Source organism: Ochotona princeps, chromosome 7 (assembly GCF_030435755.1).
Source record: "Ochotona princeps isolate mOchPri1 chromosome 7, mOchPri1.hap1, whole genome shotgun sequence".
NCBI classification, from domain to species: domain Eukaryota; kingdom Metazoa; phylum Chordata; class Mammalia; order Lagomorpha; family Ochotonidae; genus Ochotona; species Ochotona princeps.
In genome coordinates this window covers 40581506-40607614 of record NC_080838.1, presented here as the reverse complement: position 1 = coordinate 40607614, position 26109 = coordinate 40581506, and the positions used below count along the sequence as shown (strand labels likewise).

Genomic DNA, 26109 nt, shown 5'->3' with positions numbered 1-26109 from the left:
AATACACATACCCTTTGAACATTTGTGATTTCAATTTAAGCTAAGCCGTATCTATCTATCTATTTTAAAGATTTATTTATTCTTATTGAAAAGTCAGAAATACAGAGAGGAGAAGGAGAGACAAAGCAGATTTTCTGGCCATTGATGTACTCCACAAATGGCCGCAATGGCCAGAGCTGTGCTGATCCAAAGCCAGGAGACTGGAGCCTCTTTCAGGTTGCCTATGCAGGTGCAGGATCCCAAGGCTTTGGGCCATCCTCTACTGCTTTCCCAGTGCACAAAAGGGAGATGGCTGGGAAGTTGGGTCATTGGGATTAGAATCGGCACCCATATGGGATCCCGATGCATGTAAGGTAAGGACTTTAGCCACCAGGCTGCCATGCCAGGTCCTATATTTTAAAAATGAAAATATAAACCAAATCTTAAGTTTAAAGAGAGAAAAGAAGAAATTTACAGGTAAAAACAGCCAGTATTAAGGCCAGTTAATCCGCAAGTTAATAACTTAAGCTGCCGCAAGTGACACAGGCATCCTGTGTGAGTGCTGGTTTGCATACTGGTTGCTCTATTTTGTACTTGATTCCCTGCTAACGTGGCTGGGACAAAAAGCCCTACACTTATGTGGGAGACCGTGGAAAAGCTTCTGACTCCTGGATTTGCCCTAGCCCTCATCATTGTAGCCTTGTGGGAAGTGGATGAAAGGCTGTCTCTTTCTGTTTCTCCCTCTCTCTCCAACTAGGCCTTCTAAAAAAACAAACCTTTTTTGAAAAGAAAAAAATATTCAGTATTCTCTTTCACTATAGAAATGCCTATATGAAATGGGAAACTGGAAAACAGTAAAATAATAATGCAATTTAGTTAGGTCTAGGGCAAAAATCCATGATTAATGCTATCAAACTAGGGATTATAGGATATTGAAATTGTTGTTACTCATATAGAATATCCTAGAAAGTATGTATAAGTTAATGGAAGAAAAGAATATAAAACAAAAACACATCCATTTTATTGTAGAGCACTGTCTATTAGGATGCTATGCCAAGCACTGGATCATTACCAAGCCAATGTCAGTGCCAAAACTCCAGGTAAGGCTGTGCATACTGCAGGATAAACAAGGACTCTTATGAATCCATGTAGCTTTTGGTGTAAGAATATGCAGGACTGAGGGGGGAGGTCTCCGTGACTGGGCAGGTCCAGGCCCACCTGCCGCCCTCATTGGGTGGTGAATGGGATTGGGGAGTGGCGCGACCTTGGGCCTGGGAGTTTAAACTTCCAGCAGCTGGTGGGTCTCAGGACAGGGCCTTTCATGCCTGGATCCCAGACGACAGTCACCACGTGCACATGATGAGCGGTCCCCAGGCGGCCAGTGCGCCATTTGGTGCCAGGCTCCGCCTGCTGGCCGCCTGGCCTGGACCTCTGGGGTTTTGGTTGTTTGAATCACTGCTTAGGTTGCACCATTTGGTGCCAGGCTCCGCCTGCTGGCCGCCTGGCCTGGACCTCTGGGGTTTTGGTTGTTTGAATCACTGCTTAGGTTGTGCCATTTGGTGCCAGGCTCCGTCTGCTGGCCGCCTGGCCTGGACCTCTGGGGTTTTGGTTGTTTGAATCACTGCTTAGGTTGCACCATTTGGTGCCAGGCTCTGCCTGCTGGCCGCCTGGCCTGGACCTCTAGGGTTTTGGTTGTTTGAATCACTGCTTAGGTTGCGCCATTTGGTGCCAGGCTACGCCTGCTGGCCGCCTGGCCTGGACCTCTGGGGTTTTGGTTGTTTGAATCACTGCTTAGGTTGCGCCATTTGGTGCCAGGCTCCGTCTGCTGGCCGCCTGGCCTGGACCTCTGGGGTTTTGGTTGTTTGAATCGCTGCTTAGGTTGCTCCAGGTTGAATACACTATGCTTCTAGGATGTGAATCAATCCTAAAGACAGTAACTCTTCCTTCGTAGAACCTGTTATCACTGAACAATGCTGGCCACCAAATACCAGTCCATTCAAAAGCTATGGCTCGGGGCTTGTCCAGCAGAATCATATCCTGTTACCTGACATGATGATGGATCAGTAGAAGGGTCACGTTAAGCAGGGCCATCACATTAAAGCAGCACCATTACATTAACTAACACTCGAGAACCATATCTGGGGGGTAGATTCTGTGGCGGACGTGTGGGCCACACCCTGTGGAAATTCTAGCCCCACTGGTTAGCTCAAAAGTTGGGGTGGTGATGGACTAAACTAGGTGTGTCCAAGGAGCCTGCCATCAATCACAGGTAAAGGAACCCGCAATAGTCTGAACTGGTCAAGGCAGCAGCACCCAAATGTGCATCCTGAATAGGGTGTGGAGCGGGCTGGGCTGCAACATTCACCAACTCATACAAGGCCAAATGGAAGGCCAGACTTTGCCGGGCCCTGGCCTAAACCCAATGGCATGTATCAGAACTGGGTCTGGGAGTGGATTAAGTGGAAGAACTTGGGAAACTCCCTTGGTGAGTCATAGCTCCCGCTGGTGAACATGTGGTCCAGACTTGGGGGTCGGACAAGCTGGGCAAAGTAGCTCCAACAGCTGGCTAATGTGTAAATTGGTAATGGAACAGGGTGGACTGGGCAGGACTGAGAAAACCTTAGCCCACAAGCGAAACTTGAGACCAGGATGGAGCACTGGTCATGCTGAGCAAGGCTCTTACACCTACTGATCTGTGTGAATCAGGAACGCTAAGCCACAGTGTCTAAGGCAGAGGTCGGGACAGGCGAGGGGCTGAACCAAGTTGAGTCAGAGCAACCACTGGCATGCATGTGATCTATGGCTGGGAACAGGCCCAGTTGGGGAGGTAAGGGGACACCCTAGCTGGGTTGAGGTTCCCACTAAGGGCTATGTGGGCTGGAATGGGGACTGCACTCTGATCAGGATATGGTTGTAGTCTCACTTGGCACAAGTGTGGACTGGGACAAGACACACCAAGCCAGGCCAGACTCCAACACCTTCTGGTGTTCTGGAGGACCAGGGTAGATGTGGGATGGACTAGGCTATAGGTCTCAACCCTTACTGAGCCATGTGTGAGCCGTATGTGGGTATAGACGAGCCATGGCTGGGCTGGAACATCCAATAGCAAGGACCAATTTGGGTTGAAGGCCAGTCAGGAAAAGCCACTGTTCTGCTAGGACAGGAGGTAAACTGAGTAGGGCTGGCTCATGGACCCCCTGGTATGCGCAAAATCTGGCATTGGGAGGGGTTCTGATGGAGGAACCTGGTCAACTCCTCTGGCAGAACACAGACCCGGCAGGTAAGCAAAAGAAACATGATAGGAAACAGCCCAGAACAGGCCATGGAAAGTTTCCCACTGGCATACATTTGGCATGGGTCGGGGGCAGACAAGACTGAATCAGTTCATGTCATTCACTAGCAAATCCAAGCACCAGAACAGAGTGTGGGTCAAGCCAGGTTCGGTCATAATAAAAACTAGTGCACAATGCGGAATGCCATGGTGAGGTTGCCTGTACCAGATGTGACTGCAGCATTCAACCAGTACACGTGAGAACCAGGAATGGAGGGGGCGGAGCCAGCAGGGGGAATATGGGGTGGTTCCCTTGCAGGATAGCTACTCCCACTGGAGAGTGTGGGCTGGGATGGGGGCAGACCAGACTAAGCAGGGCTACAACACCTGAGTGCCTCATGTGGACCACATAAGGGAAAAGCCAGGCTGGGCTGATTATTCCTACTGGTGCAAACAAAATTAGAGTGGGTGAGGGTTGTTTGGACTCAGCCACAGCTTCAGCTGGCAGAAACTGGCACTGGGGTGTAATTCTGTCAAGTCAAACCACCGAACTACCTGGAGAGTGCACAATCCGGGAGTGGAAGAAGCCTGGGAGGGAAACAGTGGGCTCCTCCCTCTTGGGTTACCACTCTCACGGGAGGGCATGAAAACTAGGACAGGGGCTGGGGTGGCTAGATACACACCCAACAGCATCTGTGTGGGCTGCATAGTAGAGCTGGTTAGAGGGAACAAAGCTTTAATACCCATTGACATGTATGAGAGCAGAAGGGAATGTGGGACAGACTGGACTAGTCTGCTATACATACTGGCAAACCAGGGTAGGGGGCGGGCCTGGTGGGGGTTATTGTGGGTTGCTCCAACTAGGCTGCAGCTCCTACTGGTCTATGCGAGGGCTGAGTATGTGCCGGGCAGAACCAGGCTGGACTGCAACACCCATTGGTTCCAGTGGAAGTTGGGGCAGCACCAACCCAGCAATTGCAACCACCAGCTGATTGGGGCGATGGACTGTGCTGGGCCCTGTGCTTGCCAGAACATACAAGAATCTAGGCGGAGAACACCTCAGACAAAGTTTCTTTGGGAATCTCCCCAAATGAAATGCTGGACTCAGAACCCTAACCATCAAAAGACAGAAGACAGAACAGGTCAATCAACCATCTCAGCTATATGTTGGCAGCAAAATACTGGGAAAATGGAGACTCTATGATGGACTATGTCAACCAGTGGACTCTTCAACGATCTCATCGTGCTTGGAGTGGCAAGATTGGCAGCGATTCATAACTGGTGGACCATCCAAACCACTTGAGCAAGAACCTCAAGCATGCCCTACATCCAGGACCTGGGGAGGTGGGAAATTGGGTGGGCCTTCTCCCTAAATATCCCCCTTTAAACATGAAGGAAACAACATGGAAATAATAGTCTGACCCACTTTCCTATAGCCCTTGAACCTTTTTACCCTAATTACCTATGTAAAGATTGTCAAAAATATAAAAAAAGTTTTCCTTTAAAAAAAAAAGAATATGCAAAGGAAATGTCTTTCAATAATTTTCCAGGATAGAAATTTAACTGCTTATATCAATGTCAAAATATATAGTGTAACTTTCCATGAATCCTGCATATTTTGGATTCCATAATGCTAGGAACTTATCCTATACTTCTTTCAACAGCAACTGTTTAATTTGTAAATAGATTCTTTAGTTAAAGATCCATTATAGTACTATGAACTATTCTGACCTTGCTGGCCAAGAAGAGAGTTTCCAGATGATGAGTGGATTTGGTTTCTAGGTGCTTTCATTTCACTAGAGCTTGCAATGGCAGCTCCGTCTATAGCTAACTGGGTGAATTTCTCCCCAGAAGAATTACTGCATGCATAACATAAAACTTTTTACCTTTATCCATGTGCACATTGTTTTCAATTCCCGATCACCTGCTGTGCTCCTATGTACCTGTCTGATCTAGAACCTAGCTAGATTTGAAAAAATAAGCTTTGTGCCAGGCTGCATGTGAAGCAAGGAGTAGAATGGAACCCTGTGCAGTCTCTGGGGCACATATTCTACCTGTAGGGGGACCACAGGGAGCTGTCCTCTGCCATTTGGGTCACTACAGACTGATTCTGTTTCTCAGTGGTGCTCATATCATGAAGTTCATTATAAAAACAATTTGCGAGGTAGAGAAAGAGACGGGGGAAATATATTGAAAGCATTCTGCTCCCCAGAGTTCAACAAGCTGGCCTGACTTCTCATCTATTGGCCAAAGAAGAAGAGGCACAAGGAACCAGAACTTGCATGCTTACAGCCAAGTTCATCTGGTGTCATTCCATGACCTTTTCAAAATGACAGATATCCAAAAGGCACATAAGATACTCCCTGGGTGGGGCCTTTCAACAAGAAAAATTCCTTGAATCACTACACACATTTTACTATGTTATTCTATAATTTGTCATGCTTGAACTCTTTTAAAAGACATTTCCAGTTAAGCTAATAAGCATATCCTTGATCTAATCTCCTTTACAGCCTAGCTGCTTAAATCACATTCCCTCCTTTGACCTTCTGCAAGGGCTCTCTTCCGCTCCTCCACCTGGAATCACCCCATTCTCTCCTCCATTAGTTCTACAGATGTTCAGGCTGGTGGCTCTTTGCATGTCATAGATCTGCCTAGCACCCTTTAATGCTTATTCATTTTCCGTTTTGTTGTTGTTGTTGTATGTCATAACATATACATGTATCTCATGTAATTTTGACCATAGCATTTGATATCCCGCCTTCCATTAGCTTTAGTAGTGAAAAAGAAAAATTGATACTTGCCATCAGGCCTTGTTCTCCTGGTTTCCCTGGCTCACCCTTGAAAGAGAAAAGACATAATTTTAGCAATTCTGTGAACATAAAGAATAATTTGTCATATTTTTCTGATTCTTCCTTGGACACATGAGTGCGAAGGAGTTTTATCAGGTTAAATATTAGATGAATATAAAGATGGTACAATTAAGTGACAATATTCTTTCTTCAAATGAATTTTATAACATCTGAGGAATTATCTATCATGTCCCCTTCAAAATGAGATAAAGATGATGACCTGTTGTCTTCCTTGTGAAAATGAAGAACTTTCATAGTTAGGACAGAGATATAACTGTTTTTACTATAACAAACAGTAAAAAGAGCAAGACTTGGCTCTGCTTACTGTTCCTTTTGATGGCTGAATAACAAGCTTCATTACAATTCATAGAGAAACTCTGCTGCTATATAACTTCCATCATTGTCTAATATTCAGGTTAATATGGAACTGATTATGTCTCATTGTCACATTATTATAATGATAGTCACAGGCTGCAGATCTCTTCTGTGAGACCTGTGTTTGTACTGGCAATATATAGCTTAATACTGTAGGCCAAGAAAAAAGTGTTTTTGATAGTAGGTAAATTTTGGAATTTAACGTAAGTACTTCTGAATTTATTTTTATAAATTTTTATAGTGATTTTGATAGTCCATACAAATTAACTTTAAGATCAAATATCGGGCCTGGCACGACAGCACAGCAGTTAAAGTCTTCACCTTTAACATGCCAGGATCCCATATGGCACTGGTTCTAATACTGGTGGCCCCGCTTCCCATCCAGCTCCCTGCCTGTGGCCTGGGAATGCAGCTGAGGACAGCCCAAAGCTTTGGGGCCCTGTACCCATGTGGGAGACCCAGAAGAGGCTCCTGGTTTCAGATTGGCTCAGCTGCAGCCATTGTGGCTCACTTGGGGAGTGAACCATCGGACAGAAGATCCTCTTCTCTGTCTCTCCTTTTCTCTGTATATCTGTCTTTCCAATAAAAATAAATAGATCTTTCTTTTAAAATCAAATATCAATGCTATTTGTCGAGTTAGAAAAAAAGGTAAGGGCTCGCGTTGTGGCACAGTGTACTAAGCCTGCTATTCTGGCATCCAAAGGAGACAGTCAATTCAAGCCCCAGATGTTCTGCTTCCAATATCCAGCTCCCTGGAAGCACCAGAAGATGGCCCTAGCATTTGGACACCTGCTACCCATGTCAGAGACCCAGACGCAGTTCCAGGTTCCTGGGTCCAGTTTGGTCCCACTTTGGAGGCCATTTTGGGAATGAATCAATAGATGGAAGAATTCTTTTTCTTTTTCTGTAACTCTGTTTTTCAGATAAATAAATAAATCTTTAAAATGTTTCAAAAAGTTAACATCCTTTGTATAAAACATAATTTGCTTCTTAAATGAATAAAACGATACTCATCTGTGGGATGACATAATCTTACTTCAATCTTTTTTTGTTAAAAGCAATTTTCACTGTGATTTCTGTTACATTACAGTGTTCAAAGATTTAATTTTGTGCCGTTATGATTGGTTTAGCCACCCATTTTGAGAGACACCTATATCATTTCTTTTGGCAAACAGAAGCTGATGGAAGAGCTGTATGTATCTATAAAGCTACACCAGTTCCCTCCCTCCCTCTTTCCCTTTCTCCTTTTTCTCTCTTGGGGCTGACAGCTAAAGAAAAAGTGAGACATTAGAAGGTGGTTTCAGAATTAAACAACTAACTTCAAAGGTTTCATGAAAGCAGGCCCAACAACTGCTAAATCATGTGCCACAGATTAATTTTCCATTTCATAGTCATTATCTCACAGTGAAATGGGGATGAAAAAGTTTTCTCACAAAAGTTATAAATACTGAATATGAAGACACTTCAAAAAGTTCTTGGAAAACTGCAATTAAAAAATAAGTTTCATTGTAAAAAGACTTAGAAATCTATAGTTTTTCTTAAAATAAACCTCATTTCCCATGAACTTTTTGGAAACATTTCATATTCTTCCAAAGAGAATAACTCTTCAAGAAATGACTGTATGTATACACATGTGAAAGAATGTCAAAAATATAAATGATTCTAGTTGATTTTTATTTTCTTTCTCTTGTCAAAGTTTTCTACTTTGTGGATAAAAGCTTTCATTAGTGATACTCTGACAATTAAAATATTTTAACATAATAATTAAGTAATTCAACATAGCAACAAACCTTAATCTCTACCTGTAAAATCATAAAACAGAGGTAAAACAGTTACCTTTTTTCACATGCATCTTTAAATTCATCAAGTTTGCTGCTAACAAACCCAATCCTTTATCTAGTGCTCTGTACTACCACAGTACAGATATATGACGGATCTTAGCAACTATTGAGATTAGTTTTCAATTATTTCCATTAGGGAGTCTAACATTCAAAGGACAAATAATATCCAAACCATACCCATCAGTATTTTAACCATTAAGTTTACTGTTCTTATTAGCATTTTTTGGGGGGTAGAGTCAAGCTGTTTATAAGAAATTAACTATTAGGACATTTCTTTATTTTCAATAAACAGTATGAGACCTTATTTTCTCTGCTGTTGATACTTTGCAAAATACTTTTAATCTCTCACTTCTTTTCCTAAAGTCAGAGTCAGGAATGCAGTTGAGGAGACATAGAACACATTTGCGGTCATGAGCGTCTTGGTACTTACCTGAAAAACAGCTTAGTTGCCATCTCCAGGTCTTCGCAGATTTGTACTCAATCGAGTGGTAAAGCGGAGTGCTGCTGGGAGTGCACTGCTCAGCGTGGGGGCTTTTCTGTCATACTCTTTTTTTTTTTTTAACCTACTCCTTTCAGCTGACCCCTGAGCATCCACCCCTTCCATCCCATTGCAACCCCTGTTCTCAGCTCTTAAAATACAAAAATATAGTGGGGCCCGGCGGCATGGCCTAACGGCTAAAGTCCTCGCCTTGAAAGCCCCAGGATCCCATGTGGGCGCCGGTTCTAATCCCGGCTGCTCCACTTCCCATCCGGCTCCCTGCTTGTGGCCTGGGAGGGCAGTCGAGGACGGCCCGATGCATTGGGACACTGCACCCTGTGGGAGACCTGGGGGAGGTTCCTGGTTCCCGGCTTCGGATAGGCGCGCACCGGCCCGTTGCGGCTCACTTGGTGAGTCAATCATCGGACGGAAGATCTTCCTCTCTGTCTCTCCTCCTCTCTGTATATCTGACTTTGTAATAAAAATCAATAAATCTTTAAAAAATATATATAATAAAAAAATATAGTGAGAACAGCCGATCCAAAAAGCAACTCACGGGTACTCCAGGCATTCCGCGGGGACCATCTTTCCCTGTGTCCCCAGGAGGTCCTCTTGGGCCTGGAGGGCCTGGTGGTCCTGGAGGCCCTGCCTGTCCTTGGTCACCCTGGGATGGAGATGAGAACAGACCAACAGTTAACAGGAAAGATCAAGACCCAGGTCTTCTTTTCAACTCTTTCAATTTGTACTAACTCTACATTTATACTAAAAAAAGAACCAGAACAATCAGAAACATGAAGCTTGCAAGCAATTTGCTTGCCAGTGGGGAGTGAATACATATTCCTGCTGAGTGAACTGAGTAGATGCTATTAAAAATCAATGCAGTGTAGGAACCAGCACTCACAGCTCTCAGAAACGGTATGCATGTTATCACTGTATCCACAGCCCCCGAGAAACTTCTGCATTACTTTATCCATGACAATGCTGCATCAGTAATATTCACCTTGTTTAATAAAATGTCTGCATTTGTAATTCAACAAATGTTTACTTTTTCCTCGCCTCCCAAATTAAGCATTTGAAGCTCCTTCTATATTGCTTAATAATTTAAACATTACCAAACTTAGAGAGCCTAGAGACTGGATTTGTTATAAGCTGCAGTTTTTTTAAATTGAAAAAAGATAAATAGGCTTTCTATGCCTTTATCTTTTGATATTTTCACATATATTTTTTAACAAATTCAGATTGCAAAATGCTATTTTCTTCCAGGATATTCCCAAATAAACACCCACCCACCACCACGCCCCACCGTGAGAGATAAATGGCAAAGCAATAGTACCCAGAGCAATAACTGAATGTAAAGAAGAAATCAGAATTCAGCAAGAATAAGCACTACCTTAATGAGGCGGCGTTTAATGAGCTGCTGATCAGCAGAGAGAAACCCATGATTGATTTTAGGAAACACCATCTGATCAGTCAGGTGAGGTCAAAGGTTGAAGTTCAGAGATGAGAAAATTGAAGAATAGACATCAGAAGGTTCCAAGAAAGAAATAAAGATATACATATTAGATTTATAATGACCATTAAATGCAAGAGAACTGGCACTTGTGTCTGATATCAAACCCTCTGACTCTTCTTGAAATACAGAACTCTGTGACAGGAGAGGGAGAGCAAAATTAGAAATGAATGCTTTTTACACTCTACCATTTATGGTGCGAGTGTTGGTTGATTTTAATGTAGCAAATTCCCAGAAGCAGGTAAGCTAGATCACCCCGAGCAGAGAGTTCAGAGACAAAGTGCCAGTTCCATTTCCATCAGGCTGTCAACCAGCATAATGTGGCAAGAACTTGAATGCCAATTTGCTGATGTCTAATGCCAATGCCCAGTACTCAGGATAATTTTGTTAACCAGAAAATTATTACAAAGCATGACACTACATGCTAATTAAATCATGGAGGTGAGGCTGAGTCCTAGATGTTTATGTTTTTCTGTCTTCATGGCAGTTGCTTGAATGTAATATCCTTATGTGGAATAGGCACAGGACACACCTTGTTAATAGTATTTGACCTCACTGATGTGTGTGAGGTTCCAAGTTTCCATAAGTCACGTGATGTGTAGGATAAGAGGAAACAACTGTGCTGGGCAAGTCAATTGAAAGGTTCTTGCTCACTCTTGTGCTGATTGCAGCTCTGACTGAGCAGGTACGAGTGTCAATCACAAACCTTGACGGTGAGGATCTGATTACTGTGCAGGGCAGCAACTGTGGGGAAGCCTGGCAGACCCTATGGACACAGCACAGCACCAAAACAACACAACACAAAACGTCACACAGACATTTCACTGGAGGACAAACAAAACAAGTTTGGAACTTTCCTTCTCCTGGCTTAAGTCTTGGCTTGTTTGACACACCATAAACAAACTTACACACACAGGGCCCCCACATGAACCACCATGTCTGAAAGCAGGGAATGGTAAGATTGAGAACTTGCTGCAACTGCTCCTTCAGCAGATATAATGGGATCTGTCAGTACAGTTTTGATAAGAGTTTGTGGCTTTTAACATTCCTGAACCCTTAATTACTTACAAAGTGTTAGGACAAAAAAAATAGGATAATTCCACACTCATAAAAGCACCACTACAATTCCCCTCTATTGGCATTCTATTCATAGTTCAGGACATATAATACATGCATTGTAGACAACAACAACGAACAGAATTTTGCTATCAGAAGTCTCTCAGAATAAGCACAATAGACTTCACAAAATCTAGTTTTACCACCCACCATTCCAAAATTTCTCTTTGATCAACTGGCCAATTTCATGTTTCTCCTATTTCAGGAATTCCTGCAGAGGTGGTTGGTGGGAATCTGTCTCTTACAAAATGCTGATTTCATATCAGAGGGATTTATGGTCGCACTCTACAGTAATCACTTCTGCCACGTAACTTTTCCCCCAAAAAACTTGACAGTTCACACAACCCCTCATGGCAGAGAAGTGGTTTTGAATTCCTTACCCAAAGGGAATGGGGGATGTTTTAGATATTTGTACTGCAGTACCTTGTACAAACATCCTCCCCTGGGTTATCAATTGAGTAGGAATGAGAGAAATCCTGCCTTCATTCCATTTCTTTGCTAACAGCATGTGAAACTGGAGCCTTCTACTATAAGTTTTTCAAAACATAGAACATCCTCTTCACACAATCTCCAAAGTAGTGCCTGGGCTCAAGTTCTGGAGGCATCCTGCCTGCCCCTACATCTCTCCCTCTTTCAGGGAAATGTGGAAGATAACTTTTGGTAAAGGCCAGATTATTTCTCAATTTTTAATTTTATTTGTTTTGAAGGATTTTTTGCCTAATTCCCACTTATTTGGGTTCCCCCCTTTGTAATAAAGCTAATCCAATTAGAGTTGTAGTAGGAAAATCATTTTTCCAGCCCAGAAGTCCTGGACTTTGAATCTTTAGAGTTAGGACTTCTCAGGAAAGAGAGCGGAAGAAGTCACATACCCTTGACACATCCCACTGATAAGGCAATTAAGTGGCTGAGCACCTATGAGGTCACCTGTGTCCTCTTTTTCTTCTCTCTCAGTAAAAGGCCTTTACACTTAGACCTTGCACACTTTCAGGAATGCTGCAAGTTGGAAAGCAGATGTGTACAATTTGCTTTTGTTGTACTATGGAATATGAGTTTAAAATGTTATTAGATGGTAATGTGCCAGCATCTTCCCATCTGCGACTCATTAGCCCTGTATTACACAGTCAGAATTTTATATAGAAACCTCATATTTATGTAACAAAGAACAAAAACAGATACCAACAAGAAGTGTATGAGAGAGCAGAATCTTGACTAGTGGCGATAAATCATAATGTCACTTGAAACGGAATTATCCAAAAAATTATTTTAAATGAGAAACTTTTTAACAGCACACATGCAGACTTTACAAATGTTTTGAAATTTGAATGTATAAGTAAATCACTTTTATGCTCATATCAGATTATAATCAGCTTGCTGTTTGATTATATTTTCTAAATGTTCACACAAAGCACTGTAACTTCGTGGTTTGGTTTTCAGTTACCAAGATTTAAAGAAGGAAGCAGATAATTCTCACCCCAGACAGAACATTTTCCTCCAACACAAAATCTCCAAAAGGAGCTGATCTTCTATTCCTCAATCATTGTCATTCAGACGTGTTTACAGCTGCCTTTCAAAAGATTTCACTGGTGTGATAGGCCAAAATATTTCAGGAGTTTACATGTAGCACAGTAAAAATGAAGCAAACATTGTATAGCTTGGGCTATGCTCTCCTGGATTCCATGCTCTTCAACATGGAATCAAAGCAACCTTATTAGTGTTAGTCAGGGTCCTGGGGAGTGTTGAAAGGTAGTATGAGATACAGAACACTTTTCCTGAAAAGTAAACTTTCATTACAGGCAAATAATTCTCCATGTTTTTATATAAGGCAAGCATTGATGTGGTGTGCGGGTAGGGTGCAAATTTGCATGAATTTAAAAAACATGATCAGTTTATAATGGCAATTAAGCCGATTTTGGAGGAGCTATGTTCAGTTCACAGGCAGACACTCTGTTCCTGGCAGGGAAATCTGGGAACAGGGGTGCTGGCTGAGAAGCACTGACGCTGAGGCCTCACCACCAGGATGTGGCCTTGTGTAGCCACATCTGCCATCTTTCCTTAACTGTCTATACAGAGAAATGCACTTTTTCATTAACTATGAAATCCTCCCCCCACTCCAACAATATCGTTAGTCAGAGCCCTCTCTACATAAATGAAATAGACATATTTCACTTGGTCTTACTTGCCTGGTAAACAGATGGCTTGAGTGGGTGTAGAAAAAAAAAGTTTACCAAAAACATGGAGAAACAGTTCAGGAGTGAGCTGAAACACTGAAATAATTTGCACAGATCTTTACCCTTGAATATTTTGGATGATAAAAAAAACTGGATATCCCAGACATAAACTCCATTGTGCAACTGTGTTTTTCTCCTGAGAACACCAAGGCTTAGGGCAGGGAATATAAAGGAAGTAATGTCTCAGGACTCATGTTTGGACCTCATTACCCTCTCTTCATTAGCTTCTGTTAAGAAGGATGCAAGCCTGCCCCAAAGAGGTGTTGAATGCATAAATAATTCATAAGACATGTTTCTAAATGCTCAGAGGACATAGCTTCAAGATGTTACTGAAAGTTTCATCATGTGCTCATGAATGAGGGGTGCTGTATGACTATAACATAATGAGTAACATTTGCATTTAGTCAAAGTAGTCTATAAGGTCATGTGAGATTTTCTTATAAAAATTCTATATAGGTAATTAAAGGATGTAATACACATGCTTCATTGGTTACTACTTCACCAATTATACTGGATAAATGATCCTAGTGGCAAAAGGATATGGCAGGACAATGTCACTGACCATGAGAACTCACTTATTAGATAAGGGAGGTTACAGACCTACAAAAAAAGATACACAATGAGTTTAACTATCAAGGATCAAGCACCTCAAAGCATATTGGAAGAAAGTTATGCTTAAATGCTTGTAACTTATACAATCATGACTCTGTCCAATATGTGTCATTTATTACAACTATCACAGTAGGCTTGTGTGCAGCATAAATGAAGATAAGTATTCTTAGATATAGATTAAACTATTTACAGCTAAGAGAGACCAAATAGAGAAATAGTATAGTAGAACACCAAACTTTAAGCAAGGAATGACATTAACATCAGAGCTATTACAAGGAAAAAGAAAGAGGAAATTAAGAGAGAGAAATTTCCTGTTGAATCATTGCCTATTGCAATATATGGTAGACCTCCTCTGTCTGAACAGAAAAAAATCGGTTACATGAACCTAAACAGCTGAAGAAATCCTTTGGCCAATTAAATAACATAAGAATTGGAACCTGTGAAAATAAAAATTGGTAACTGATGGTAAAAGACAACTTTGTGGAAGTATTAATTACAGAAAGAATTAGCCTTCTGTTGCTGAATGTTTTCAATTGGTTCTACAAGGTTTTCTTTTTATAGACACACTAAGTTTCATTCTATTATTTTCTATCATAAATATTAAGCCTAGGGCTACATACTTGGCACATCTGCTTAAGTCACTGTTTCCAAAGCTGGTATCCCCTACTGGAGTGCTGGGTTGGTGTAACAGCTTCTTCCCTTTCAGTGTAGCTTCTTGATTAACAACCAACCTTGGAAGCAGCAGATCATGGCTGAAGGACTTGGGTCCCTGGCACCCAGGCAGGAGACTCAAATGGAGTTTCAGCCTGAGCCAGCCCTTAATATTGCAGGCATTTAGGGTGCCAATCAGTGGATGGAAGATTTCTCCCTACCTTTCTATCCCTCTGCATTTCATATAAAATGAAAATAAATAAATACAAGTTTTAAAAAATTAAACCTGGCACTCATCTTTTTATACATAAATGATAATGGTTAATTAACTTCACAAATTAAATACATTCATAAAATAAAAGAGAAAGACAATTATTTCTAAATTGAAAAATATCATTATATGCTACAGCTACTAAAATATTAAATAAGCAGAACAAACTCCAACAGAATAAATAGAAATATGGCAGATAAATCCTAACACTGCTAAGTGCAAAGTAACAGAAACTGACTAAATGATAGCTACAGTGTGAAAAAATTTTACTTGTTTTATAGGATCTAGTAATGGATTCCAGCAGTCACTGCCAAGAGTTCCCTAAAGACAGACTGCTAAGAAAGACCAATAAAAAATGAAACCCCATGAAGAGAAGTAGGATTCCTCAAGAAATGTTGTCCTGACCCAAGGAAACCTGGGAAGTAGACACAGGATATGAGAAAGAAAAACAAAACAGCATTATGGTCTGGGAAGATAAAAAACAAAACAAAACTTTCCTGATTTAATTTACATCACCTTTATGGGAATTAGATTAATATTATTCTGTCTAAATGAACATTAAGGGGGGAGTTATTTCCTTGAATTTCTTTTTAAAAAATCAATATATTCATTTATAAGTCAGGATTATAGTAAGATAGAGAGAAGGAGAGAGAGGAAAGAGAAAGAAACACCAATTTTGGATCCTGGCATTGCAAGTAATGCCTTTACCATTATACCATGCTAGCCCCTTAGGTTTTCTTAATAATGGAGATGAACAATGACATTGGTGATTATGATGGAGGTAATAGTGATCAACACACACACACAAACACACGATGGTTCTATGTGCCAGGCAGTACTCTGAAGCTTTATAAACACTAAGCTTGTAAGGAGGTTTTGACCACCTAACTTTAAGCAACACAACCAAGGATCAAAGTGAGGGCATCTGCTCCAGAATCTATTCTCTTAACCATCATACTCCCATAATTCTTCACAGCCATACATTGATTCATTTATTCTTTAAAACATTTTACCATAAGCAAAGCAATATTTGAACACTGAGATTAGACAGACAAATGAGATACACCTTAGCCCAGTCCTTACAGAGCTTAAAGAAAAACAAAGAAAGGTAGAAATTAAATAAGCAACCGCAAGTGTGGTGAGATCTGTTCTGATATACGTAATCCATGTTATTTTCCATCGCATTCTTCCGTTTCTTTTGCTCTTTCTTCTCCAAAACTGAGCTCTTAATTGGCTCTATGCTTACTGCCTCTGAGGAGGCATAAGGTAGAGTGGAGAATAAAACATGCTGCCAACATTTCTAACAGTCCAAACAATCTGGAAAGACACTCCTAAACTAGAAGCGGGGTGGAGGGCCTCTGGTCTGCAAAAGCAGAGACCTGAGGCCTGCTTCCCAGCAGCACTTTGAGAAAGGCAACCACAACTCGGTGAATAAATGAGTTTTGGAACACATGCAAACCAATGGGACTGTGAGGAGCCCTACTAGGGGACCCCGTGTCTGAACAGTGGCAGATTCTCATGTCCTACCCATTGTGACTGACAGCCAGTGTCCAGCGAGGCCAAGCAACCCCCCAGCTAAAGTTATGCACCGGGTAAATAAAGCCCAGGGACTGGAAAAGAGTCCTCTAGGAGGGGGAAGGGTGGGAATGCCAAGGAGACTGAGGGCTCCAAAGAGTCAAGGCTATCACTCAGAAATCAAGGTTTTGTAGAACACAAAGTTGTATTTCTCAATGAGCTTTTAGGTTGGCTCTATGCTTTCATTCAGACCCCAAACTGAGGAAGGTGACTGTTAACAGAAGCCCCGTGAAAGCCTGGAAAGGGAATCCAATCCAGTTCTGGTCAGGGCAGACTTCTCCAAGGACATCACATCTGAGATTTGTAAAGTGAAAATTATTGAGTTTCTTGGTATCTGGCCACTCTGACAGGTCACTGACATCTTTTCTGCCTAATAATAGCATCAAAATGAACACCAGAACTAATCAAAATTTGATTTTTTCTTTCCTGAAGACATCCTGAATCAATACTTGGAATACAGAAATTAGAACTCTCCCTTGAGACCCAGACCTGGTCCATTATTTTGGTAAGATCAAGATAAAGGCACTGGCAATGACTAGAGGTGTGAGATTCCTATGGGAGGCCAGATCAAAAAGAACAAGAGATGCTAAGTCATTTATTCCTTCATGTTAGTGCACATTTCCTGAAAACACTACAGTGGGAGGAGCTCTAGGAGGTTAAATTTAGTTGGGAGGGAAGTTGTCATATTAATATCAATTCAAATGGAAATTATACCAAGTTAGTGCTTGATTAAAGGGCATGCAGTACTCAAGCACACTATTTTGAGGGTGGAGTAGGGCGTCCATAAAGCTAGAACTTGAGGTGGGTGAGGAAGGATAACCAGAATGACAGGGGTTTTAAAACAAAGTGTGGATTTGTACCCTGTGGAGGAATACTACTAATCTGAAACACAGCCAGGAAAGAGGTGGAATGTATACCCAGGAAGTGCTCATGGTATTATGGTTTGAGTGTGAACTGAAAGGATATGTTGGCAAGGCTGCAATGGTAAGAAGTGATGAACCTCTAAGTGAAACACTGGTCCTGGTGCCTCCCCAGTCTCTTTCCATCTTGCAGTCTCACCTTGTGCTGTTTGCCTTGTGTGTGTGTTCCTGTCTCTCAGATGCCACTCTCCACAAACTCCTTCCTATAGTCAACTTGATGACAGCATTGTGCCCCTGAACCTCCAGACTTATGAGCTAAATAAATCTCTTGTAGTTATAAAATACTCAGTCTCAACTGTTTCATATAGAAGGAAATGGATTAGCATGTCCAGTGAAGTCAAGTTTCGTTCAGATAAAGCACATATTTTAGGGAAATACTTGGGAAAGCTGAGAGGGTATAGAGGTGGGAGGTCTCAACGGAAGCATAAAGGAAGAAGTACTGTGAAGCCATGAAGGTCTTTAGATAATTAAGATACCTTGCCATATGTGGGCTTGGGGAAAGCAACTGTGGCAACATTGTGAAGAAACAGCTTAAAAAGGCAAAGGACAATCCGAGATCTCATATCTGCAATTCCAAAATCCAAATCTCTGAACAGAAAATGTTTCCATAAGCCTAAGTTTCATTTTTAAACTAAGTTTACATCAAACTTGAGTGGTGGTAAAACCTTACTTGAACAGTTATGAGGCTATTTATACTCACTAAAAATTCCTAGTGTGAATACGTACAAGCAGCACTGCAGAATTAGATGCTTTGATTACAAAGAGGCTCAGGCTTTGCTATGGATGGCAGGTAATACGCAGTATGTGAACAAATTTAAAAAGATTTATTTATGTATCTGAATGACAGGTACAGACAGAAAGAGATCTTCTACTCTCTGGATCATTCCACAGATGCCTTCAATGACTCTGTCCAAGTCAGGCAGAGGCCAGGAGCTAGAACTCCATCTGGGTCTCTGAGATGGGTGGCAGGGGGCCATGCATTTGGCCATTATATGCTACCTTCCTTCTTGCATTAGCACGGAGTTGGTTTGAAAGAAGAGCAGTCAGGACTCCCCATATGGGATGCCAGCACTGTAGCTGGCAACTTAACACATTTTGCCAAAATGCCAGTCTACAAATCAACTTACAATTCCTAAAAATGCTACATTCTGAAATAAATTTCACACTTGGAGTATCTGGAAAGGGTTGTAAGCCTCATATAAAATTGGTAACAAAGAGCTTTTCATAGAAATAAAAAATTATAGAAAGATGAGTAAGTTTTGAATTTAACACAGTGAGTTTGGTTTTAAACAATACTATTTATTTAACATATAGTATTTGGGCAATGTCCAGATTTTATATAAATGTGTATGGGTATGCATATATGTATACCCATAGATACGTGTGTATATGGGTACATACACACATATATGGCAGCCTGAATTATATATCATAATTTACATTAGCTTATAATAATTAAAATAAAATTGTTAAAAGTTTAATTTTAGGGCCTAGCTTGGTGGCCTAGCGGCTAAAGTTCTCACCTTGTACCACAGTCCCATATGGGCACCAGTTCTAATCCCAGCATCCCTGCTTCCCATCCAGCTCCCTGCTGGTGGCCTGGGAAGGCAGTCAAGGACGGCCCAAAGCCTTGGGACCTTGGACCCGTGTGGGAGAGCTGGAGGAAGTTCCTGGCTCCTGACTTTGGATTGGCTCAGCTTTGGCTGTTGCGGTTACTTGAGGAGTGAATCATCGGATGTAAGATCTTCCTCTCTGTCTCTCCTCCTCTATATATTTGACTTTACAATAAAAAATAAATAAATCTTAAAAAAATTTAATTTTAGATATCAATTATAACAAGTGTAATCATGTTACATGGTATATTTAACATGAGCATTTATATTTAGTATGCACAATTTTCAAATAAATGCCTAAAAAGCCTGCAAAACTTCTGTCTTTTTATGAATATTTTTTCTTTATTTTATGACACAGTGAAATAGCCACTGGGGTCTCCCCAACAGTCTTAGAATACATGTCTTCCTTTAACAAAATTAAAAAAAATTCTTAGGACTAGCATTGTGGCACATGCGTTAGGCTAACATCTGTGCCACAGGTACCAATTCTCCAACCTCTGGCCTAGCTCCCTGGAGTTCCAAGGTGTTATCAGCTTCTGGTTTGTCCTGGTTCAGTATGGCGATTGTGGACATTTGGGGAATGACTCAGGGATGAAACACATCTCTATGGCTGTCTCCCTGTAACTTTGCCTTTCAAATAAAATTCAAAAGTTAATTCTTAAAGTTTTTAAAAGAATTCTTAGTCTTATTTGGAACATCACTCTGATTACCAAACATCATATGATAATTTTCTGAGGCCTCCATTTAAAACAGAATCTAAAAGGAAACTTCCATTCAGTCTCATCTGAATTTCATGCAATGCACATTGGACATACAATGTTTGAAGTGTGGAATTTGAAAAGCTTTTCATTCCTCAAGAAATCTTTTTGCAATGGTGCAGTGTCACAATGGAGTGCAACACAACACAATGGGATTTTGTATCTACATTTCTGTATATGTAGGGCACTCCTATTTGAGTTTGCTAAGTCAAGGGCTTACTTCATCTCAAATAAATTCTATCCATTTTAAATAAAGGAAACAGACCACATCTTAAAGAAGCACAGCATAGACCAGGAACAATTAATGGCAAGGAAATAGAGAATTCATTAGCTGATGGGGAACCATTCCTAAACAAAGAAGAGGGACTAACTCAGTAGAATGTAAGAAGAGTTCAGCTTGTGCATTTTTTCATGCTGCATGGCACAGTAAAAATGTCTTGCTGTTCTCTAAAACCTCTATTTAGTGTTCTGGCTTACTGATATTTTCCTAAGCCAGTGGGTGTGTGTTTGACATTAGAAAGGGTTGACTCTAAATTCTTTAAATCTGTATTCTGGGTGACAGTTGTTGTTGCTGTTGTTGTTGCAGCCGAAAAGGTGATGGCTGGAAGCCACCATAAAACAGCTGCCATGGGATTCAGCTACAATGGATAGCTGACCTCCTCAAAAATTATCTTTATAACATGATCATGCAGGACAAGCTCACCAGAGAGTAATGCTGGTGGAATGATACTACCCGAGGTACTTCCCCTAGTAGTTCTTCTATTCCTTTGTCCATATCCTAATCTTAAAGCATTTTTTCCCTATCTGTTCAATTACACAAAAGTAAGACTTTGGTTTGATGGCACTCTTGAAACTTCATGTTTCCAGAAGAGGTTGGAGAATAAATTATGACTGAAGGCTTGTCTGCATGTCTTGTAATTACAATTTATGTCATTGTGCATAACGAGTAACTTCAAGTGACAAGGACTCAGCAAATAACAAATAAAAAAGTAGGCTTAGCACAAAATCAAGTGAGATGTGGCTGTATTAATAGGAGGGTGAAGCTGGAACTAAAAAGAAGCACTAACTACTCAGTTTGTTTTTCCCACAAGAAAAACATTTTCATCTGCTTCAGGAGATATCAGAATTCCAGGTTGCTTCTAAAAAGTAAATGCTTCACATTTTAAATGTGTGTTGGCAATCAAATTTAGTTTAAAATATTTTATGATCCAATAAAAATATCCTCAAGGATAGGATTTTAGGCCACAGACCACCAATTTAAGATCTCTGATCCAGTGGCACTGATTCTTAAATAAGAAAAATGTAAAGAGTGTTTGCCTCGAAAAGGAAGCATTTGGTTCAACTGGTGAAATTTTATTTTGCTGTATTAAGATTTGGAGAAAAGATTCTGCCTGTATCAATGGTGTGTTGTAATTTAGAGTGTTGATTTCCAGGTCCTATAAAAATTTCAAAATAAAACTATTATATAAGTATATACCTCTAGGTGGAGGAGAAGAACAGAACAACGTGCAACTTCGTTTTGAAAAGGAAAAATCATATTCCATAGTCATGGATCTATTTGGAAGTAGTCCCCTAACATGAGGTATTAATGAAAGAGGCTGTTGTAATTTATATGGAAATTATGGTTCCTTTGGGAATCTCATTACAGAATTTGCTGACTTTTGTGAAATTAAATCTAAATTCTATAATGATATGGGTATTAGAAATCATAATATGAACTTTCTACTTTTTCATATTCTGATTGTATTTAATGTTCAATGAAATGCAATACATTTTTATAGTAACTTGTGGATCACACACTATGTTTATCGTATATACTATTAGAATTGATACTTATTTACACAATTTATTTGAAATAATCACTGATAATATTTATTGTTATACTTCAAAATTTTTATATGTATAAATACCAAATTCTTCTAAGTTAATAAGACAAAAAGTCAAGATAAAATTGCCCTAAAAGGTCATGAAAATGAGGGCTCAACATGAGCTATATATATTTTTTTGATAGTATCAACTTCCTTTACTCAAGCGTATATGATATTTTGTTTTTCAAAAGATTTTGCACTACATCGAGATTATTTTCTTCCTGTGATTGCTTGTATTAATTCAAAGCGTCACAGTTTTTCAATTTAGTAGATATTAAATGATATCAGCAAAATTAAAAAGCAAAGACAATGTTCTATGTTTGAATACATTCCTAATCAAGATCAGGAAAGACTTTCTCTGAAGTCTTCAAGGTTCTAAGAGACAACCCAATTTAAAAAATACAGATATATTTCACAGACCTTACTTTTTTTCTTGAATGGGTCTTTGGTTTCAGCACCCGTAAGAAACAAAGTTTACATTTTAAAAAACAGGTGGCATTTGTGGTACTTAGATAAGGTACCAGTTCTATCACCTCATCAACTAGAACTTTTATGATTCCCACATGTGGCTAAAAATTTACAAGGCGTATGCCTATTGCTTCGATACTGAAACCAAATTACTGACTTTCTCATAAGGAACTCTCAGCCAACCAACTTAGTGATGTGGGACAGGAACAATTATGGAGCACAAAATGAAGGAAGGACAATTTATCATCTAACAAGTTTGGCAGAATATTTTACAACATCACATCAGTTGAACTGAAGCCTTATAAACATTAATGGTATAATCGTTTATGTTTCTTGAATGATGAAGTCTGGGGAAATTAATGAGTGGAAATTGACAAGATAACAATTTTAGTGGGAAAAGTTATTTACCAAGGATTTCTGAGTCAACTTCTACATTGGCATTATTATTCAATTTATGAATTATGAGGCACTTAAGTTACAAATCAGAGCAGAGACTTCCCTCCTACTTGCCTATTTGTTTGCAGAACTTCCTTCAATGTGATCATCTTGCGAAGGAAAGGAAAAGGGAACTGAAAGCCAAACCAAGGAATACTACAGGACTGTGGCATGGAATGATAATGACCTGTGTGTCAGACGCACTTTCCCTCTGGGTATGAGGAGAAACTAAGGGCAGCAAGAACAGCATTTTCAATTAGAGCGTGAAGGAGGAAAACAATCAAAAAGGACTGCTGCTTTTTTCTCCCAATCAACCGAGAGTAAAACATGAAAGGTTGACTGTAGTAACGTAATAGCAATTGGTTGTACTTATGCTCTAATTCTTTGTCAAACAGAAAGAAAAACAAAAACATGGTTACTTGGATTAAAAATTGCCACGGGGCCTGGAGTGGTAGCCTAGTGACTAAAGTCCTTGCCTTGCATGGACTGTAATCCCACATGAGCAGGTTGCTGCATTTCCCACCCAGCTCCCTCTATGCAGCCTGGGAAAGCAGTAAAGGATGGCCCAAAGCCTGATGACCGTGCATCCTCCTGGGAGACCTGGAAGAAACTCTTGGCTTTGGATCAGCTCAGCTCTGTCTGTTGCAGCCACTTAGGGAGTGAACCAGTGGACAGAAGTTCTTTCTCTGTCTCTGCTTTTCACTGTTAATCTGACTTTGCAATAAAAATAGAAAAATTGCCACAAATGTTAGTAGCTTAAGGAAACAACTTTCTCAATTAGGAATATTCGTTCCCCAATTATTCAATCCAGATTAGTTCTCAGAAACTATTGGAAATGTGAAAAGTCATAGAAGAAAATATCAAGGAAGAAAGATCCTGCAGCAAAAATATTGACAGATCAGTAAAATTTGTGCTGACCCAAATCAAGACCAGAATCCTTATTAAACAATTCTTCAAATATATCTTTATCAAATTCATTATTGGTGAAAATTCACAAAAGAGATATTGCTTAAAAGTATTTGTTTCCTTTTTCAAAAGGGTTATTAGAAAATGCAAGTATATATGTTGCTGGATTACAGCAAGAGGTGAAAGCTTTTTGCGTCACACTTGGATATTACACAGAAACTTGTGAATTTGAAACACTGAAAACAGTGGATGTTAACTGGCTGAACCCAGACTGCCCATATAAGAGTGGTTAACAGGATCTCCATCCTGATTCATTAGTTTTTATGTCAGTGAATCAGATTAGTCTTCTCAAACTTTGGGCCTGAGGATGTTTCTGTTCATATATGTCTTCTATCCCTATGCTTTATCTCAGACCTGGAGAAAACTGGGAAGAAGACACATATTTGGACAATCACAATCCAGAAGGGATCTCTATGGGACAGAACGTTGAGAATATACTAACATGGCAGTGGAACCCAGGAACAGCATGTGGATCCAATAAGTAAGTTTTATAAATACAACAATGAACAGCTAATAGTAAAAGTTTAAAACAAAACTAGACAATAAGTATACACACTTATAGTATGACTGTTAATGTTGTTTAAATCTAACCTAATTCCAGGCTGAGTTAACAAAAATTGATAGGGTATATTCCATTTTTCTCACATGATGCACACCTGAATTAACATACTTAATTTATGGACATTTTTATTTAAGGAAAACACAGAGAGCAGTATGTTAAGTGAACAACCAGGACAGCAAGAGGCCAAAAACCATCCTATGTGAAATAGAAGTAGGACATGCGTTTGTAGCAGGAAAGCATAAGACTGGATAGAAAACAAAAGTTAATTAGGCCCAAAATTGAAAACAGAGTGTAGGACGTAACTGCCACCATCACAAGTTATATTGTTTATGCTAGGTCAGCATTTGTTGAGTGTTGTAGCTTGAGTTCAGAAGAGTTTGGACTGGAAGGGCTAAAGTCCTTCATCCAAGGTTTATTCTAACTTTGTGCTCCAGTGTACACACAAACACACTAAAAGGCTGTCATGTGGCAAAGGACTAGATGCAGAAGGCAAGATTGAAACTAAGTAGACAGGAAGTACAGAATAGTATTGCTGATTCAAAAGAAGGAGCAATAACATAGTTGAATTAATGAGTTAGCTGCTTTGTACTTCTTAGGATTGCCTGTAACAATAATAGTCTATTTTGTAAAAGCTCTTTCTCCCTGGAGGGGTTTGAAAGAATTCAGAAACCTTAAGGTTAGGATATATTTAGCAGTTTTAATGCAATTAGTTACCTGTTAAATGGGCTTCTTTCGAAGTTAGAAGAGAAAGTTTGGTAGTGAAGTGAAGTGCTCCTACTTTTATCTTCTCCCTCACTACTCTTTAAAATTGTAACAATTAAGGTTTATCTAGAAGGCTCAGAAGGGTAGTCTAGTGGCTAAATCCTCACTTTGCAACTACCAGGATCCCATGTGGGTGCCAGTTCATGTCTTGGCTGCTCCACTTCCCATCCAGCTCCCTGCTTGTGACCTGGGAAAGCCATAGAGGATGGCCCAAAACTGAGGCTCCTGGCTCCTGGCTTCAGATTGGCTGTTGTGGCCACTTGGAGAGTTAACCAGTGGATGGAAGATCTTACTCTCTGTCTCTCCTTTACTATATAACTCTGCCTCTCCAATAAGCATAATAAAAAATCTTTTAAAAAGATTTATCTAGATATCTTTGTTAGCATAGAAAGATGAGTTTTTAATTCTAAGAAAGATAAAATTTACTGCTTATATTACCTAACAGTTTAAAACAGCATAAAAATATTTCAGATGCATACAACACACAATCATTTTCCACGATTGAAAATATAATCTACTTTACAGAATGCTTTTTGTATCATTTTTCTTTTTAACCACCTAAACAATTTTGCATATGTTGCACTCAGAGAAACCATGTTCAAATTTACTTCTGCACCAAAAAAGAAACAGAAAAAAAAAGGGTCATAAGATTACATATGATTATCTTTTTCTTAAGATGTCAGTACAGCTATAGAAATTTCTAAGAATTCAAGAACTTGTACTTTACTGGTGCACCATCAGAGCAATTTTGTTAGAAACATATATACAGATGCTTCCATGAACTGAGAACAATAAAAATCAAATTAATAGAAACAGAACATACAAAGGTTCTTCAAATATTCATAGAAAAACAGTTAAATATGATGTCCATTTTCATGAGCTTTTTGGTGCCCTCCAGAATTATAAGGAAAATCATTTGGGTTTAGCAAAACATACAGAACTAAACTTGTATTATGAATTCTATTAATCTGTTAAGTATACAATATGCAAATTTTAAAAAA

At 39.9% G+C, this 26109-nt stretch overlaps 1 protein-coding gene across 1 annotated transcript in view; it reads right to left on the bottom strand.

The window, feature by feature from the left end:
- The window catches only part of COL25A1 (collagen type XXV alpha 1 chain), a 460541-nt gene that overhangs the window by 107242 nt on the left and 327190 nt on the right, over positions 1-26109 (bottom strand). The window contains exons 8-10 of the mRNA XM_058666694.1: positions 11010-11069; positions 9350-9457; positions 6052-6087 (exon numbers count right to left, since the gene is read on the bottom strand). Of these exons, the coding sequence (XP_058522677.1) occupies positions 6052-6087; positions 9350-9457; positions 11010-11069 (204 nt within the window). The remainder of the gene's footprint in view (positions 1-6051; positions 6088-9349; positions 9458-11009; positions 11070-26109) is intronic.